The sequence below is a fragment of the Zingiber officinale genome, chromosome 2B (assembly GCF_018446385.1).
Source record: "Zingiber officinale cultivar Zhangliang chromosome 2B, Zo_v1.1, whole genome shotgun sequence".
In the NCBI taxonomy this organism is placed as follows: Eukaryota; Viridiplantae; Streptophyta; class Magnoliopsida; order Zingiberales; family Zingiberaceae; genus Zingiber; species Zingiber officinale.
Window position 1 is genome coordinate 156,058,875 of NC_055989.1, and position 16,748 is coordinate 156,075,622.

The window sequence follows — 16,748 nt, forward strand, 5'->3', positions numbered from 1 at the left end:
CATCGTGACCTGCACCGGCCTCGCCTCTTCCGATCGGCTCTAGCCTCTAAGTGTCACCTGCCAGACGGGCTGACTCTGACTGGCTCTGCCGATCCCGGTGTATGATCCGTGGTTTGCATTTCCGGGCCTCCGAATCGCAGACCTGCAGACCTGCAGACCGAGCTGTCTCTACACAGCTATGCCGATCCCGACCTGTATCCTGCGCTTTGTATTTCCTGACCCTCCACCGCAGGCCTGTAGATCGAGCTGTTTCTGATCAGTTCTGCCGATTCCGACCCGTGACTAGTACTTCCAGTCCTTTGAATTGCAGGTCTGTAGATCGGGTCATCCCTAAACAGCTCTGTCGATCTCGACTTGTATCCTGCGCTTTGCATCTCCTGGCCCTCCCCCGCAGGCCTGTAGATCGAGTTGTTTCTGATCAGTTCTGCCGATTCCGACCCGTGACTGGTACTTCCAGTCCTTTGAATTGTAGGTCTGTAGATCGGGCCATTTCTGATCAGTTCTACCGATCTTAACCCGTGATTTGTACCTCGCCTGTCGTCTCCCTTCGTTCTCCTATTGCTTTGCCCCTTCGATCAACAAGCCTGTCAGGCCTCTGGCTATCCCCTATGCTCAACTCTGATTGTCTCGTCAATTTGACTATTTGACCGTCAAGTCGCCTTGACTATTGACTGTCACATCATCTTAACTTTTGACCGCCATATGATCTTAACCTTTCTCCCCTTTCCTTTTGGGGGTCCCCATTATCAACCGTATCATATCCAAAATAGTTGTAATTTATGGGTTGACTTAAAGTCTTTAATCGATCAGGAAGCAACCTAGTAATTACAGTTGTCGACTACTATTGCAGATTCAATGGTATATAGAGACCGACTTGGGATGCTTTTTTGTGGTCGTCTTTTTTTATTATTAAATTCGTTTTGAGTTTTGTTTGATTCACCTTGGATTAGTTTTATATTTCTCTTTAATTCTTTTAAAATTCATCAGAATACATTTTCACCTAGCATCTTACTGAACATCTGAAACTATGTGATAATTTTAAAGCTTTAGAAGGAAATTTTGGAAAGTATATAAATTAGAGAAGTAAGTGAAAATTTTCCATAATAATTTTATTTAAAATATGATATTTAAACTTAATTTCAGAAATTGCGAGCAAGAAATTCCCTTCTCCGATTCAGAGCAAGAAATCCACCGCCATCAGCCTCAGGGATATGGCCGGCGTGGGCATGTCGGTGGTTGAATGGTTTGCGACTTACGTGATGGAGAAGCTGGTCGATTTCGCCTCCTCCCGTCTCGCTGACCCTCACCGTGATGTCTTCTCGGTCGTCGATGAGAAGCTGAAGGAGATGGAGGGCAGACTTCCCCGGATCCACGCTGCTATCCACGCCGCTGAGGGGCGGCCAATCAGGGACCCTGCGCTTGCCAGTTGGATGAGGCAACTCAAAGACGCCGCTTTCGAAGCGGATGACTTACTGGACGAGTTGGATTACAGGCAACTGGAAGCTCGGGTGCAGGACAGGAGCAAGGTGAGTGCTTTCGCCTCCTCATCTCTTAGATTTCTCAAGAATCTGTTTGTTTCGGATGATGAACTGAGGAGGTTGAAGAATATCTTGGGGGATCTCGATAAGATTTCTTTAGAGATCAACCAGAGAAAGGCTGAACTGGAAGAGTACAACCACGCAAGGCAGCAGAACAGGGAGACCAGCTCATTCAGCACGCAGGAGGTGGTGTTTGGGAGAGACAAAGAGCGGGACTTGATCTTGGAGATCCTTCTGAGCGCAGGAGATGGGCCTGATTATGACGACACAAAGAGAGCGGGGAGCAGCCGCCACCTCGCGAATCTTGATGTGCTACCAATTTTAGGCATTGGAGGCGTAGGGAAGACTACTCTAGCGCAGCTTGTTTACAGTGACCAAAGGGTCGCTCAGCATTTTGAGCTCAGGAAGTGGGTGTATGTCTCGGACAATTTTGATGTCAAAAGGATCGCCATGGAGCTGGAAACCAACGTGACTTCTGATGCCCACCCTTTCCGCGACTCTAGTTTGGATGCACAGCTAAGCAAGCTCAGGGACGCCACTGCAAATAAAAGGTATTTGTTTGTGCTTGATGATGTGTGGGATGAGATAGAAAGCAGTTGGGCAAAACTCCGGAGTGCCTTAACATTTGGGAGCAAAGGAAGTACCATTCTGATCACAACACAAAGTCCATTAGTCGCAGAGATCATGGGGACTGTGAAGCCAATCAAACTAGAACTTCTCGAGGAAGATGATTATTGGAGACTCTTTGAGCATTGTTCATTAGGTGATAAGGAGATCGATCTGGATTTAAGAAGGAAGTTGGAGTTACTTGGTCAACAGATAGCTAAGAAAATGCATGGCTTACCTTTAGCAGCGAAGACAGTCGGTAGTATGTTGCGTTGCAGATTAGAAGAGCAATATTGGAAAGCCATCCAAGAAAGTGAATGGTGGGAGCATGATTTTGTTGTGGATAACATACTTCCATCACTGGGGCTGAGTTATCAACATCTGAGCTCAAATTATAAACAATGCTTTGCCTACACTTCCATATTCCCAAAGGGCCACATGTTCAACAAAGAACGGTTAGTCCAGATGTGGATAGCTCAAGGTTTTATCCAGGAAAAAACTCTGCGAGGGAGAATGACATTGGAGGATATTGGGAGCCAGATTTTTGATGAATTAACCAGCAGATACTTCTTTATGCGTACAGTGAATGATAGGTATGTCATGCACGATCTGATCAGGGAATTAGCAGTGTGTGTTTCCATTGATGAATGTTTAGTGCTCCATGATGAACATGTCAAAATTCCAGCAACTGTTTGCCACTTGACACTGAGGGTTGTTAAAATGAATGCGCTACCAGAATTGAGAAAGTTGCAGAAATTGCGAACACTTATATTCTATCCTGAGTATGATAGTGAATTTCTACTCTTACCAAGGGATGGTTCTAAAGAGTTTTTCAAATTTCTGGAAGGACTATTGGAAGATATGAAGAGTCTCCGAGTGATAGATTTATCACAAGATCGCAGTGGGATAAACAAACTACCAGATGCTATCTGTGATCTGCCTCATCTGCGATTCTTGGATGTTTCTTGGACTAAGATCAAGCAGTTGCCTAAAGGTTTTCCAAAACTTTATCATCTGCAAGTGCTGAATTTGAAGAGGCGTGGCACCTTCAGTATTCTACCACAAGGAATGAACAGGCTAATCAAATTGCGACATTTATATGCTGATGCTAACACAATATCTCTAATACATGGGATTGGGAAGTTGACCGAGCTGCAGGAGTTGGAAGAATTCCATGTTTCAAATAAGAGAGGGCGTCAAATAGAAGAGTTGAAGGACCTAAGATATCTCCGAAGACGACTAACTATCCAAGATATTCAGAATGTTGAATCAAAGGAAGAGGCAGTGGGGGCAAACTTAGATGACAAGGAGAACCTTCATGAACTGATGTTGAACCGAAAGCCTGATATTAGAAGCCAAGGAGACAAGGAAAAGGAGATACTTGATGGCCTTCAACCACATCACAATCTCAAATCACTTGAAATTCATCATTACGGTGGTATGAAGTCCCCAAGTTGGTTGGAGAACAATCAGATCACCAATCTTGAATTTGTCTATCTAAATAAATGCGCTAGGTGGGACACTCTTCCTCCTCTTGGGAAACTTCCATTTCTCAAGAACTTGGTATTCAAGATGATGCCTTCAATACGACGAATTGGAAGGGAATTCTTTGGTGACGGTGATACAGTCTTTCCTTCATTGGAGAAACTGATATTTGACCAGTTAAATGAATGGGAAGAGTGGTCTGGCACAGATAAAAAGTCAGTTTTTCCTCGCCTTTTTGAAATCAACATCATAAATTGTGTCAAGCTAAGACAAATACCCCTTCTCCCTTTGAGATCAATGAGTGTTCTTAAAATTTGGAATTGCGGTGATATTGGCACCACACTGCCTCAGTATCTTCTCCATTTAACCTCCCTAGTCGACTTATCATTGGAAAATTACCCTCACAGAGTATCTGTTTGCCTGTCCAACCTTACGGCCCTCAAAAATTTGGAGCTGCAAAATTGCCCAGAGTTGATTTTACTCGGTGGATTTCAATCCCTCGGTAACCTGAAACTTTTAAAAGTAACAAAATGCCCCAAGCTAAATGAATCCTCACAGCCTTTAGAGGAACCATATGTGGAAGAGGGTTTGAGATCTCTTTCTTATATTATTACTGACGAGAGTATTATCAACCATGTCTGGGTCATAGTGGGAAGGGCACAAGCTGTGAAGTCGTTAATTTTAGCGAACTGCGAGCATCTTAAACACTTCAAGCCAGAGCTGGAGGAATGGTTTCAGCAATTAACTTCCCTACAAGAGCTGCAGTTTGTGAGTTGTCCAGATCTGCAAAGGCTTCCTGCTAATCTGGAAACTGTTTTCTCCATCAGGAGGTTAATCATCACCCATTGCCCCAGTATTGACTCACTGCCAGAGAATGGCTTGCCGATCTCGCTCAAAGAATTGAAGATCTATGGATGTAGAAAATTGAAAGATCGGTGCCAAAAGGATGACGGACCCGACTGGCCAAAGATTGCGATGATTCCCCACATAGTCATCGAAGGTGAAGTGATATCAGGAGCTGAAGAAGCTGCTTAGTTTCGGTATGCTTTCTCCACCTTTCATTGGCTATCCATACAACACTTTCTACCCACATGCTTCGCGACGGGAATGTGAAACATATGCTTGTTACAAGGAGATTGGAAGACATGATGAAGATATAATAGCCCAAAGAGTTTCCAAATCCTGTAGAAATTTTTTGTGAGATATTCTGAAATTTTGAGGTAAGTATTCTGGAAAAGGAGTAATGTGAAACGGAAACTTTGCAATCAATTTTCTTGTTGAGATTTAATAGGGTTGGGTAGGCCGTAGGTGACGGGGACCGTATCTAGAGCACGGATCTCCTGAATTATTTTTTATGATTTAGGAGATGTGTTATTTGTATTTACGGTTGGATCACGGTCGCAAATAGTTGCGATCCCTTCGAGGGTTCACCGTCCTCATCAGATTATAGTTTTTGTTCGGAGCGGACGCCCGGAGGCCGCCCGGAGAACACCCTCACTCGGCACCCAGTAACCTAACCACTTATCCACCACCGGAGGCCTTCGGGCGGCCTCCAGCCGTCTGCTCCGAACAAAAATTATAATCCGATGGGGACGATGAATCCTGAAAGAAATCATAACCAATTGTGACCGGATCATGATCATAATTTGATTATAAAATCGAATGGCACATCCCCTAGGCCACCAACAAAATGACGCAGGAGATCTCTCGTCAAAGATACTATGCGGTGCAGTCATCATTAGTTTGGTTGGGCAAAACATAAAGATCTTCTATTTCCGACCCAATTTTGATCCGCATTAGATCCGGTCCCAGAATAGCTGGATCTGGTCGGTTCCGTACATTATTATCGAGCAGGCGGCGACAATTCTCGTTGACCAACTCAAACAAAAAGTAAATGAAAAAACCTGCGTGGCAGTTGTTCCTTCGGTTCATCAGTAATACATTAAAATTCAAACAAGAGTAAAATTAATTAAAAATTATCCCATCTGGCTTGGCTTGTTTTATGTAGATTGTACAGAAAGAAAGGGTGGAAGCTCAATGCATCAAGTATAAATATATTTCTATTAATCAGGAATAAGAAAATTTTAATTTTTTTTTAAAAAAATATTTTCCAACATAAAATACCCTATAATTAAAATAATTTCCACGATTAGAAGTATTTAACTAAATCCCTACTCAAGAGAGTCGACGGTGAGACATGGTAGCATTTTAATTCTTTCATAATAAAACATCAGCTGATGCTGACCTTTCACAGGTTTAATCCATGGATTCCGCCGGTACTCCTCAAAAAGAAGAGATTTTTTTTCATCATCATCTCTCTATCTTCTCGTTCCTGGTGGATTTCTTCCCATGTTCTGGGATAGCTAGACCTGGTGGTGGCGTAGAGACGAAGAAGAGCAAGCAATCTGCTATTGCTAAGCAGATTGTGCTCAATCTCTTTGTAAAGATCTCTACTTTCCTTAGTTTTATCGTCACTTTCCTTTTTTGATTTCTTTGGTTGCTCTTATAGCTGGATCTTCTATTGAAAAGCAGATTGTGCTCAATCTCTTTATGACGAGCTCTAATTTCCCAAATTTTATTATTATTATTTTCCTTGATTTGGATTTCTTCGGCTGCTCTTGGTTGCTCGAGAGCTGGGTCTGGTGGTGACGTAGAAAGGAAGAAGAGTAAGCAATCTGTCATTGATAAGCAGATCTTTACTTATCGTCATTTTACTTGTTCTAGATTTCTTCTGCTGCTTTTATAGCTGGAGAGCTAGGGCAGGTGGAGGCGTAGAGAGGAAGAGCGTAGCAATCTCTCATTGGTAAGCAAATTGAGTTCGATATGTTCATAAAGATCTTTACGTTCCCTAATTTTTATCATTAATTTCCTTGTTTTGCCTTCTTATTGTTGGATTTGACCGTTACTGGGTGTGATTCCAGAGCACTGGGGAGATCTTGATGAATGAGTGGTATTCTTCCTTTTCCTTTTGTTGAAATCTGAATGCTACCGCAATCTATTTGTGATCATGAAGTTTTCAACTCATAATTTTTTATGGGATCATATCAGAAATATCATCGACAACTAACTGGAACTAGCATTTGGCAAGAAGCCTTGCACATTCAGTAAAGTAACATTTGAAGTTCCAAATCTCTACATCATGGCACAGAGAACAAATGCCCTCAATCACAATGGAGGCACTGTCAAGGTCGGCACAACTGGCACAATCAGTTCCTTGATGACTCGAGAGTTAGAATCCATCAAACGCCCAGACCAAACACGCCCTCCCACACAGCGAAAACAACAAACAGCGCCTGTGTCCATACCCTGTGTTGCTAATCCGAGGAAAGCATTGCAGAAAAGAAACCAAATTAATGAACAAGGAAGCAGCAGCAACTACAATGGCGGCGGTAGCAATACAGGGCACACTAATTGTGCAAGCAACATCAAATGTCACAAGCTTCGGCATGCGCCACGAAAAAATGGACACAAGATTCCAATGCTAGTATCTGATGGTAGTCCGATGGACCAAACTCTGAACAATTTTAAGGCAGAAAAGAAAGCACACTCTTACATCGTGGAGGTTGTAGACCTAAAGTGCAGCAATCCAATGAGCACCCGGTTGAAGAAACTTGGCTTCTCAAAGCTCTCTGAATCAATATCCTAGCTCTCGGAATCAGTATCCTATTGCTGCAATCCTTGTGACATCACTAGAACAATCATCCACCTACTTGAGCCTGGCTTCAAATTAGATTTTATGTTTCACATCAGAATCCAGATCCAAGTGATTTTTTCCATGGTCAACTACCTTATTTTCGGTTGATCTCCAATCTGAGGGCTACAATGCATCTCTGTGATGCAAAATGGTGTTCTTTGTTGCTAATTTTGTTCAGTAGCTTAGATTTACTAGTGCATACAACAGCTTTGGCACCTGAATCTAAGAATGACTAGATTAAGAGTGAAGCATTGTTTAACTTCTCAAACGACAACCAAATGATACCCTCCCCAGTATGGACCTTAGATTTAATGTGCTAAATTTGTCATAAAATTGAAAGTATGTACATGTATTTATTAACACTTCAAATTTGTATTAGATTCATTAGAATAGTAAGAATCCATGCTAAATTTACAAATTAATTATCCCAATTAAAAATGCAAGCAATATTCAGTCAAGATGATCATCAAAGTAATTATATTGATTTTTTTTTTTCTTCAAATACTTAAAAGTATCATAGCCACTCTGCCCATAATTATCATCAAAGTAATTATATTGATTTTTTTTCTTCAAATACTTAAAAGTATCATAGTCACTCTGCACGTAATTGCCATCTTCATATGTCAAGTAAACAGCTATACATCGAAACATAAATGCACTTATATCTTAGTTATAAGAGAGAGTAAACTTTGCAAATTAGGTTCTTGCTAAAGAGAAAGCAGATACAAAATTCACAAGATGAGAAAAGCCAGACTTGCATGCGTTTGACAGCCCATATAACTTTGGTAGATACCACGTGACTTGAAAGGTCGCCATTTTGTTATTGGATCTCTGCGCTTAGCCAAGGCGTAAGCTTCCTTTCTGTTTCTTCCTCGAACAAGCTAAGTGAAGACAGGCTCATTTAACACATTGGAGAAATCCATCTGCAAGCTGAGGTCCAAATTCTGGATTGTATAGCCGAATTGATTGGGAATTAAGAGGATAGTCTCAATTTGAAATCAATCATCGTGATTCGGATTTATTTATTTTTTTTAAAAAAAGGTCGGCCGTCGTGAAAGAACAAGTTTGGTTGACAATGTATATTAACGTTGACACTTAGTTACAGTGCGGTTGACAACGTGGAACATATTTGGCCACGTAATATATATGAACACTTCCACTTGAATAACTAACCGATAGATAGATAAATATATATGATCACTGCTCTTTCAAACGTGTGGAGGAAAACGTGATATGAGAACTTGCCACTTGCAAAACCAACCGGCCACTACTCTTTGTCTCTTTCAACAGTGTGTCGGAGCCCACGTTGTTTGATGGAGTAATTGGTGCCTTAAGGTGTATTAAATTGATGTTCGTACGGTTAATGGTGGGTAGTAGTTGGCAGATCTATTTCAAAGTTTTCATTGGGAGGAAATGCAGTTGGAACAAAAATAACAAAATATAAAATTAACAAATTGATTTTCAAAATCTATTTTTTTTATTTGACATCATGAGTACAAATTATATAACTCTTTCCATTATAAATCACAATACAATACTAATTTATCATTAATTACAAACTCCATTTTTTTAAAAAAAAAAACTATAATGATTCATATTTTTTTATTAAAATTTTTTAATTTACAAACCTCTCAAAACTTGTATTGAAAATACTCTTACAGTTGCACAAATCAAGTCATAAATGAATTATATAATTTTTTGTATATTTATTCGACTTCTTTAAGTTCATTTAATTTTTACCACGTTAAAGATCAACTATTTCGTTTCATTTAATTAGAGCCACATGGGTCATTCATACATTATTTCAGTATATTTTTCATATTTTCATGTTGGTCTTCTAAAATATTTTCTGAAAAAATAATATAAATAATTTACTTTCTAAAAATATTTCCTGAAGAAATCATATTAAATAATTCACTTTTTTTTAAAAAAAAAGAAAAAGAAAAGAATACTCTGCTTTGCTTAATGCTTGTGAATCTATCAAATCAGAGAAAGTAGATTCCAAATCTTTCCACCACTTTGTAAAATCATTCTTTTTATATTCATCCATTTGCTCTTTATTTAATCCTTTTTCCCCCAACGACTACATTCTCATTGGCTGTGCAGCAGCAAAACCAGCTCAGCGTCTATCACTCAGTACTATCTACATTGTGCTCCAAAATATTGATTTTTCAATTGGCTCATTATTCAAAATGAACCCATAATATTGAAAATATTCTTTCGTTTATTAATTCAAAAAAATTAAATTATTTTAGTAAATAGTAGACAAAGTAAACCATAAGTTCACCCACCATGCTAAGTGGGACCGACATCAACGGTATCAACGACGAATAGAAGATACTGACTCTAATACGTATCTAGGTTACTCGTGTTGACTAGATTTTATGCCAACTTGTATTCGGAGTTTGGACCTTTCTCATCGCCATTGACACAAGAAACTAGATCATGGAACAGTCTAGTCACCCCCTTCATTATTTTGTATTTCAATAGTAGAAATGGAAATCTTCTTCGGGGTAAAAAGACGACTCGGAAAGTTTAGGGGAATTTCGAAAAGAAACTAAAAATTTGGATGATAAGACAAAATTTCCCAATTCGTCACCTGCTCAAATGACTCAGGCGAGATATTTGATGGCTAGGCTACTTGAGTCTCCATCATTCTCAGTCATCTCCTTTTCTCATGAACGTTTGTTTATTAGCTTCTACCATATTTTAGAGCTACAACCGCTCGAAAAAAAAACTCGTTTTTATTCTTTTTTTTTTCGTTGAATATGGGTTCGAGCTCTCTCCTTGCTTTGTGGTTTTGCGTTGCTGTGACGAGCGCCATGACTGCAAGCGACAACAGCACAAATTCCACCACCAGGCCGAGCGAGATCAGCATAGGCGCCCTCTTCACCTTTAATTCTTACATCGGGAGGGCAGCGAGGTTGGCGATTGAGCTCGCTGTGGACGATGTAAACAGGAACTCGAGCGTTCTCGCATGGACGAAGCTCAAGTTGCTGGCGCAAGACACAAATTGCAGTGGGTTTCTGGGAACTATTGAGGGTCAGTGGAACTGCCTTTCTTTTTTATAAAACAAAAACTATCTTTTGTTTCTTTCAATTGATGATCTAGGGTTCTAGGGATTTTAGAGAGCATTATTTCTGTGGAGTTTGACTGTTTTTTGGTTGTCTCAGTTTGTGAAACAGTTTTTTTTTAATGATAATAACGAATAAATTTTCATTTTTTTTTCTTTTGAGAAAGATTACGCATCTGTGGTATCAAAATAAATTTTAATATACAACCATGCCAAAAAAAAATTGCAGATGTTTTTTTTTGCTTTTAAAAATTCAAAATTGGAAAATATATATATATTTTAGTTAAGAAATATTTCAGCTGCAGGATGATCATAACGAATGTTTTTGACAAGCAAAGCTCCTGCTATTGCAGCATTGCAGCTAATGGAGAAGAAAGTGGTTGCTATAATAGGACCACAATCCTCTGGGATTGCTCATGTTATATCTCACGCTGTCAATGAACTCCATGTACCTTTGCTCACGTTTGCCGCCACAGACCCAACTCTTTCTTCTCTGCAGTATCCTTACTTGATTCGTACAACACAGAGCGACTATTTCCAGATGAATGGAATAGCTGATCTAATTAGCAACTATGGTTGGAGAGAAGCCATTGCCATTTTTGTGGATGATGATTATGGTAGAGGTGGAATAACCGCATTAGATGATGCTCTAGCAACTAAACGCTCTAAGATCTCCTACAAAGCAGCCTTTCCTCCACATGCTGATGCAACCATGATCAAGGACGTTTTGGTGCAAGTAAATCTCATGGAATCCAGGGTTTATGTTGTACATGTAAACCCGGATTCCGGTCTCACAGTCTTTTCGCTAGCCAAATCTTTAGGAATGATGGGTAGTGGTTATGTGTGGATTGCTTCAGATTGGCTTGCTTCGGTTTTAGATTCAACTTATCCGCAAAATTTTGACACCATGAACCTTATACAAGGGGTCATTGTTTTTCGTCAGCATACAGCAGATTCTGATCTGAAGAGAGCATTTGTGACCAGATGGAGTCAGATGGTTAGGAGTGGGAATGCAAGTTCAAGCTTGAATACTTATGCGTTGTATGCTTATGATTCTGTTTGGTTACTTGCTCATGCTATTGACCAGTTCCTCCGAGAAGGAGAGACATTTTCTTTCTCTGATGATCCGAGATTACATGATGCAAATGGAAGCTCGCTACATTTAACTTCACTCAAGTACTTTGATGGTGGTGAACAACTTCTCAAGAAATTGCTGCTAACCAACTTCACAGGTGTCACTGGTCAAGTTCAATTTGATTCTGAGGGCAATCTAATCCATCCGGCTTATGAAATACTCAATATTGGTGGGACAGGCCTACGAACACTTGGGTTCTGGTCTAATTACTCTGGTTTTTCAGTTGTTGTTCCTGAAGTTCTCTATGGCAAATCGCTGAATGCGTCCACCAGTAACCAACTGCTCTACAATGCCATTTGGCCGGGTGAAACAACAACAAAGCCTCGAGGTTGGGTGTTCCCAAACAACGGAAAGCCGATACGGATTGGAGTTCCTTATCGTACAAGTTATAAGGAATTCATATCAAAAGACAGTAGCCCTGATGGTGTACAAGGATACTGCATTGATGTGTTTAAAGCTGCGATCAACTTGTTGCCCTATCCTGTTCCATATTCATTTATTCTGTTTGGAGATGGCATTAAAAATCCTAGCTACAATGATCTAGTGGAAAAGGTTTATGAAAATGTAAGTATCTTTACATATTGTTTATGTTTTCTTTCTGTGAATTACAAGTTTAGTTTAAAGATGATTTCATTTAACTTGCAGCTTTTGTTGCACTTTCTCTAATCATGTAACTTATCAATATGCTCTTTAGTACTTTGATGCAGCTGTTGGGGATATATCAATCGTGACGAATAGGACAAGAATTGTAGACTTTACACAGCCATATATAGAATCTGGCCTCGTCATTGTTGCACCAGTCAAAGAGAGATCTTCAAGTCCTTGGGCTTTCCTAAAACCTTTTTCAGTACAGATGTGGTGTGTGACAGGGGCTTTCTTTCTTTTTGTGGGAGCCGTAGTATGGATTCTCGAGCATCGTTCAAATACCGAATTCCGTGGATCACCAAGACAACAACTTGTGACAATATTTTGGTCAGTGAATGCCATAATATTATTACTATGACTTGTTTAATATGATGCTCAAGTAAAACTATGTTTTGCAGGTTTAGTTTCTCCACAATGTTCTTTTCTCACAGTAAGTAAAAATATTATGTCTGATTCACTTAATGAAAATTTGCAGATACACTCTTGTGACATTTTGAACATGCATTTCTAATATCGCCTGTGTACTTCCAGGAGAGAACACTGTGAGCACCCTGGGTAGGTTTGTGCTGATCATTTGGCTTTTCGTGGTGTTGATAATAAATTCTAGCTACACTGCAAGCTTAACATCCATGCTCACAGTTCAGCAACTCTCTTCGGGTATCCATGGACTTGATAGTTTGATCTCTAGTTCAGATCCTATCGGATACCAGGTTGGGTCATTTGCGAAAAATTATATGATGGAAGAGCTTAATATTGCTGAATCCCGGCTAGTGTCCTTGAATAACCCAGAAGCCTATGAAAGGGCGCTTGAGCTTGGCCCGAAAAATGGAGGTGTTGCTGCGATAGTTGATGAGTTTGCCTACGTTGAGCTCTTCATGTCCACCAATTGCAAATATAGGCCAGTAGGCCAGGAGTTCACAAAAAATGGATGGGGTTTTGTAAGTGTTGAGATGTTCCATTTCTACACTTCTATCATGATTTCCCTAACAGCATGAAGTCTTTTGTGTTAATGGCAATCATCATTTCTGCTCAACAGGCCTTTCCAAGAGATTCACCGCTTGCAATTGATTTATCCACAGCGATCTTGGAACTCTCAGAAAATGGTGATCTCCAGAGGATCCATGACAAATGGTTACAACACACAGGGTGTAGCTCACAAGAAAGTGAGATCGATGCCAACCGGCTCAGCCTCCGGAGCTTCTGGGGCCTTTTTCTCATTTGTGGCATTGCATGTTTGGTGGCTCTCATTGTGTTCTTCATGAGAATATGTTGCCAATATAGCAGGTATAGTAGCCAAGACGAAGATGCAAAGCTCGAACCCGAACGCAGCTTGCCAACACGATTAACTAGCATCAAGGGTTTGATTTCCTTTGTAGATAAGAAGGAAGAAGAAGTAAAGAATTCTATCAAGCAAAAATTGAGCCATATGCAGCGACAGAGTGGTCACATTTTCAATGGACAGTCCACGTCACCCGCATAGGGAGAATGTTACCAGAAATTTTTGGATGATCCAGTTTGTGCTCCGCGGATGGTCACCGAAACAAGTGCACACCGTAAGGGGGATGCCGACGAATCTCCTTAGACAAAGGCTTGAATAGTAAAGATATATAATATAGAGGGGTTAGGCCCCCAAGTGATTTTTGTGCCATGGTAGTGAAAAATATAGAAGACAAGTGCTTAGTCGTTTGGAGAACCAAATGAATGTGATTGTTGGGGAAGCTTTCTTGATTACATAATATTTCTTCCTTGAGAAAATGTTACAGAATTTTGATATACAGAATTCTGAGATTGAAGAAACATTCTTGATTTTGTAACAAAATGTCTTTGAAACTATTGGGAGTGCCATTGAATTTCTCAAATACGGTTAAGTTGTTGAATTTCTTGTTGAAAATTGGACCAACAAACAAGTAAATAAATTACTTGTCTTACACTAACAATAACAACACTACAACACCCTTTTTGTGGATCACTCACAATTCTAAGACAAAGAAGAAAAACAAACGCACAAATTGATACTTGATTGATGAATGAAACTAAATATAAGGTAGAGTATTTATAGTATTCTTTATACAATCTGGACCGTTCAATTAAATTAAATCCTAGCCATTGAAATTCTAATTCTTATCCATGAAATGAGAAAAACACTCTTGACCACATATTTAATTTTATCTTTTACCAAGTCGTCATCTTTATCTATTAGAAAAATAAATAATTAAATAGCAAATCTTATCTATAACTCTTATCTTTCATTGGATAAGTTTTATCCTTTATTTGGGTTGGAGTTGATATTTAACACTCCCCCTCAACACCAACCCTTTGTGCTATGCCGAGTTGATCATGAAACCTTTTGAATTTGCTGGCGCTCAAGCCTTTTGTGAACAAATCTGCAACTTGATCATCTGTACTGATTTGTCTCATCTCAATTTCTTCTTGGATAACTTTTTCTCTGATAAAATGATAGTGCACTTCAACATGTTTAGTTCTTGCATGAAAGATCGGATTTTCTGCCAAACGAATTGTCGATTGATTGTCACAATATATTGGAACTGCATAATCAACTGGTTGATGTAGGTTATTTAATAGTTGAATCAACCATGTGCTTTCTTGAGCTGCCATTGTTGCTGCTCGATACTCAGCTTCAGTGTTTGATAATGATACAGTTGGTTGTCTCTTGCTGCACCAAGAAATTGCTCCAGAACCAAGCTTAAATAAGTAACCAGTTGTTGACCTTCTGGTGTCATGATCTCCTGCATAGTCAGCATCACAGTAACCAACTAACTTACAGTCTCCAATTCTTTTATATATACACAAGACCATAATCAATTGTGCTCTTCACATATCTAAGTATTCGTCGAACTGCTTCCAAATGAGGCTTCATTGGATTTTGCATGTACCGACTTATTACTGCATAAGAAATATCAGGTCGAGTTAAGGTTAAGTAGATGAGACTGCCTACCAATTTTTGATACATAGTTGTATCTTCTAAGCTTTTTCCTTCATGTGCACACATTCTGAAATTTGATTCCATAGGTGTTGAGATTGGTTTGCAGTCGAGCATTCCGAACTTTTTCAACAAGTCTTTGGAGTACTTTTGTTGACAAAGGAATATTCCTTTTTGTGTGCGGTCAATCTCTAAACCAAGAAAATACTTGAGTTGTCCAAGTTCTTTCATTTGAAATTGGACTGATAAATTCTCTTTTGTCTGAAGAATTTCTGATCCATCATCACCGGTGATGACTAAATCATCAACATATACAAGCACGATAACTAGTTTTCCTTCATTTGATTTGACAAATAGGCTAGAATCTGCAGATGTTACTAAATAACCACTCTGAGTTAAAAATTCAGCAATCTTACCATACCATGCCCTATGTGCTTGTTTCAATCCATAGAGCGCTTTCCGCAGTTTACACACATATTCAGGATGATGTTGGTTCTGAAAACCTATTGGTTGGATCATATGAATTTCTCGATCCAATTCTCCATGAAGAAAAGCATTTTTCACATCCATTTGCCACAGATTCCAATCTTTGTTGGTTGCAAGTGCAAGTAGAACTCGTACAGTTGTAAGTTTCGCCACCGGACTAAACGTTTCATCATAGTCTAGTCCGTACTGTTGAGAGAAGCCACGAGCTACCAATCGTGCCTTATACCTTTCAATTGACCCATCTGGACGACGCTTTATTTTGTAAACCCATTTGCACGAAATGGATTTCACATCTCTTGGTTTTGGTATGAGATCCCAAGTCTGATTTTGTTGCAGTGCATCAATCTCTTGTTTCATGGCTGTCATCCACTCAGAACTTTGTGATGCTTTTTCAAACGTCTCAGGCTCTACTGCTTCTTCAACTATGGCTGCATTTGCATATTTTGGATTTGGCCTTCGTGTTCTTGTTGACCTTCGGAGTTGAGATTGTGGAGTTAATTCTTCCACTTCATTAGGCCTTTCTTCTTCATTTGGATGTTGATATATGCCGGTTTGCCAAGGACTCTGAGCCACTCTTTGCTCTGCATCATTATCATTTGGACCTCCTGATTCATCTGAACCTGATTGAAGTTGAACTATATGCTCCCTCATCTTTTGTTGTACTTTATCTTCAAGGTCTTTAGATTCTGGCAAGACCTCCTTCTCTGTGGTCCACCAAGAAGATGCTTCATCGAACACTACATTTCGTGAAGTGTAACATCTTTCGCTTGTTGGATCGCAACATTTCCACCCCTTTCTCTGGCTATCGTATCCCACAAAGATGCATCTAATAGCTTTCTTGTCAAACTTGCTTCGTAAGTGATCAGGAACAAATACATAACATACACATCCAAATACTCGAAAGTAGCTAACTGTAGGTTTTTTGTTCCATAACTTCTCAAAGGGTGAAATAAATTCTAACCTTGGTTGAGGAAGTTTATTGATGATAAAAGCTGCAGTCCTCATTGCTTCAGCCCAAAAACGTCCAGGTACATTCTTCTCATGCAGCATACTTCGACAAATTTCTACAAGATGTCGATTCTTTCTTTCTGCTACACCATTCTGTTGTGGTGTGTTGGCACAAGTGTATTGATGATATACTCGAC

At 39.6% G+C, this 16,748-nt stretch overlaps 3 protein-coding genes across 6 annotated transcripts; all 3 read left to right on the forward strand.

Moving 5' to 3' along the window:
• Positions 1 to 1,036: 1,036 nt before the first annotated feature.
• Positions 1,037 to 6,286, forward strand: LOC122048031 (putative disease resistance protein RGA1). 4 transcript variants are annotated; one of them, XR_006130718.1, is made up of 2 exons: positions 1,037 to 6,069; positions 6,139 to 6,286. XR_006130718.1 is itself a non-coding variant. In XM_042609635.1 (2 exons), the coding sequence occupies exon 1, from the start codon at positions 1,212 to 1,214 to the stop codon at positions 4,662 to 4,664; it is 3,453 nt and encodes a 1,150-aa protein (XP_042465569.1). In that variant the 5' UTR covers positions 1,037 to 1,211; the 3' UTR covers positions 4,665 to 4,669; positions 5,884 to 6,286. The 4 variants fall into 4 exon arrangements, 1 of the variants encoding a protein (XP_042465569.1); XR_006130717.1 differs by having other exon boundaries at positions 6,162 to 6,286; XR_006130716.1 differs by having other exon boundaries at positions 1,037 to 5,819; positions 5,884 to 6,286.
• LOC122048033 lies at positions 5,878 to 7,544 on the forward strand. Its single transcript, XM_042609638.1, has 4 exons — positions 5,878 to 6,295; positions 6,376 to 6,432; positions 6,551 to 6,579; positions 6,678 to 7,544. The coding sequence occupies exon 4, from the start codon at positions 6,769 to 6,771 to the stop codon at positions 7,273 to 7,275; it is 507 nt and encodes a 168-aa protein (XP_042465572.1). The 5' UTR covers positions 5,878 to 6,295; positions 6,376 to 6,432; positions 6,551 to 6,579; positions 6,678 to 6,768; the 3' UTR covers positions 7,276 to 7,544.
• A 2,439-nt stretch (positions 7,545 to 9,983) lies between these two features.
• Positions 9,984 to 13,975, forward strand: LOC122048032 (glutamate receptor 3.4-like). The gene is made up of 6 exons (XM_042609637.1): positions 9,984 to 10,365; positions 10,750 to 12,095; positions 12,226 to 12,503; positions 12,575 to 12,606; positions 12,708 to 13,114; positions 13,213 to 13,975. The coding sequence occupies exons 1-6, from the start codon at positions 10,092 to 10,094 to the stop codon at positions 13,654 to 13,656; spliced, it is 2,781 nt and encodes a 926-aa protein (XP_042465571.1). The 5' UTR covers positions 9,984 to 10,091; the 3' UTR covers positions 13,657 to 13,975.
• The last annotated feature ends 2,773 nt before the right edge of the window (positions 13,976 to 16,748 follow it).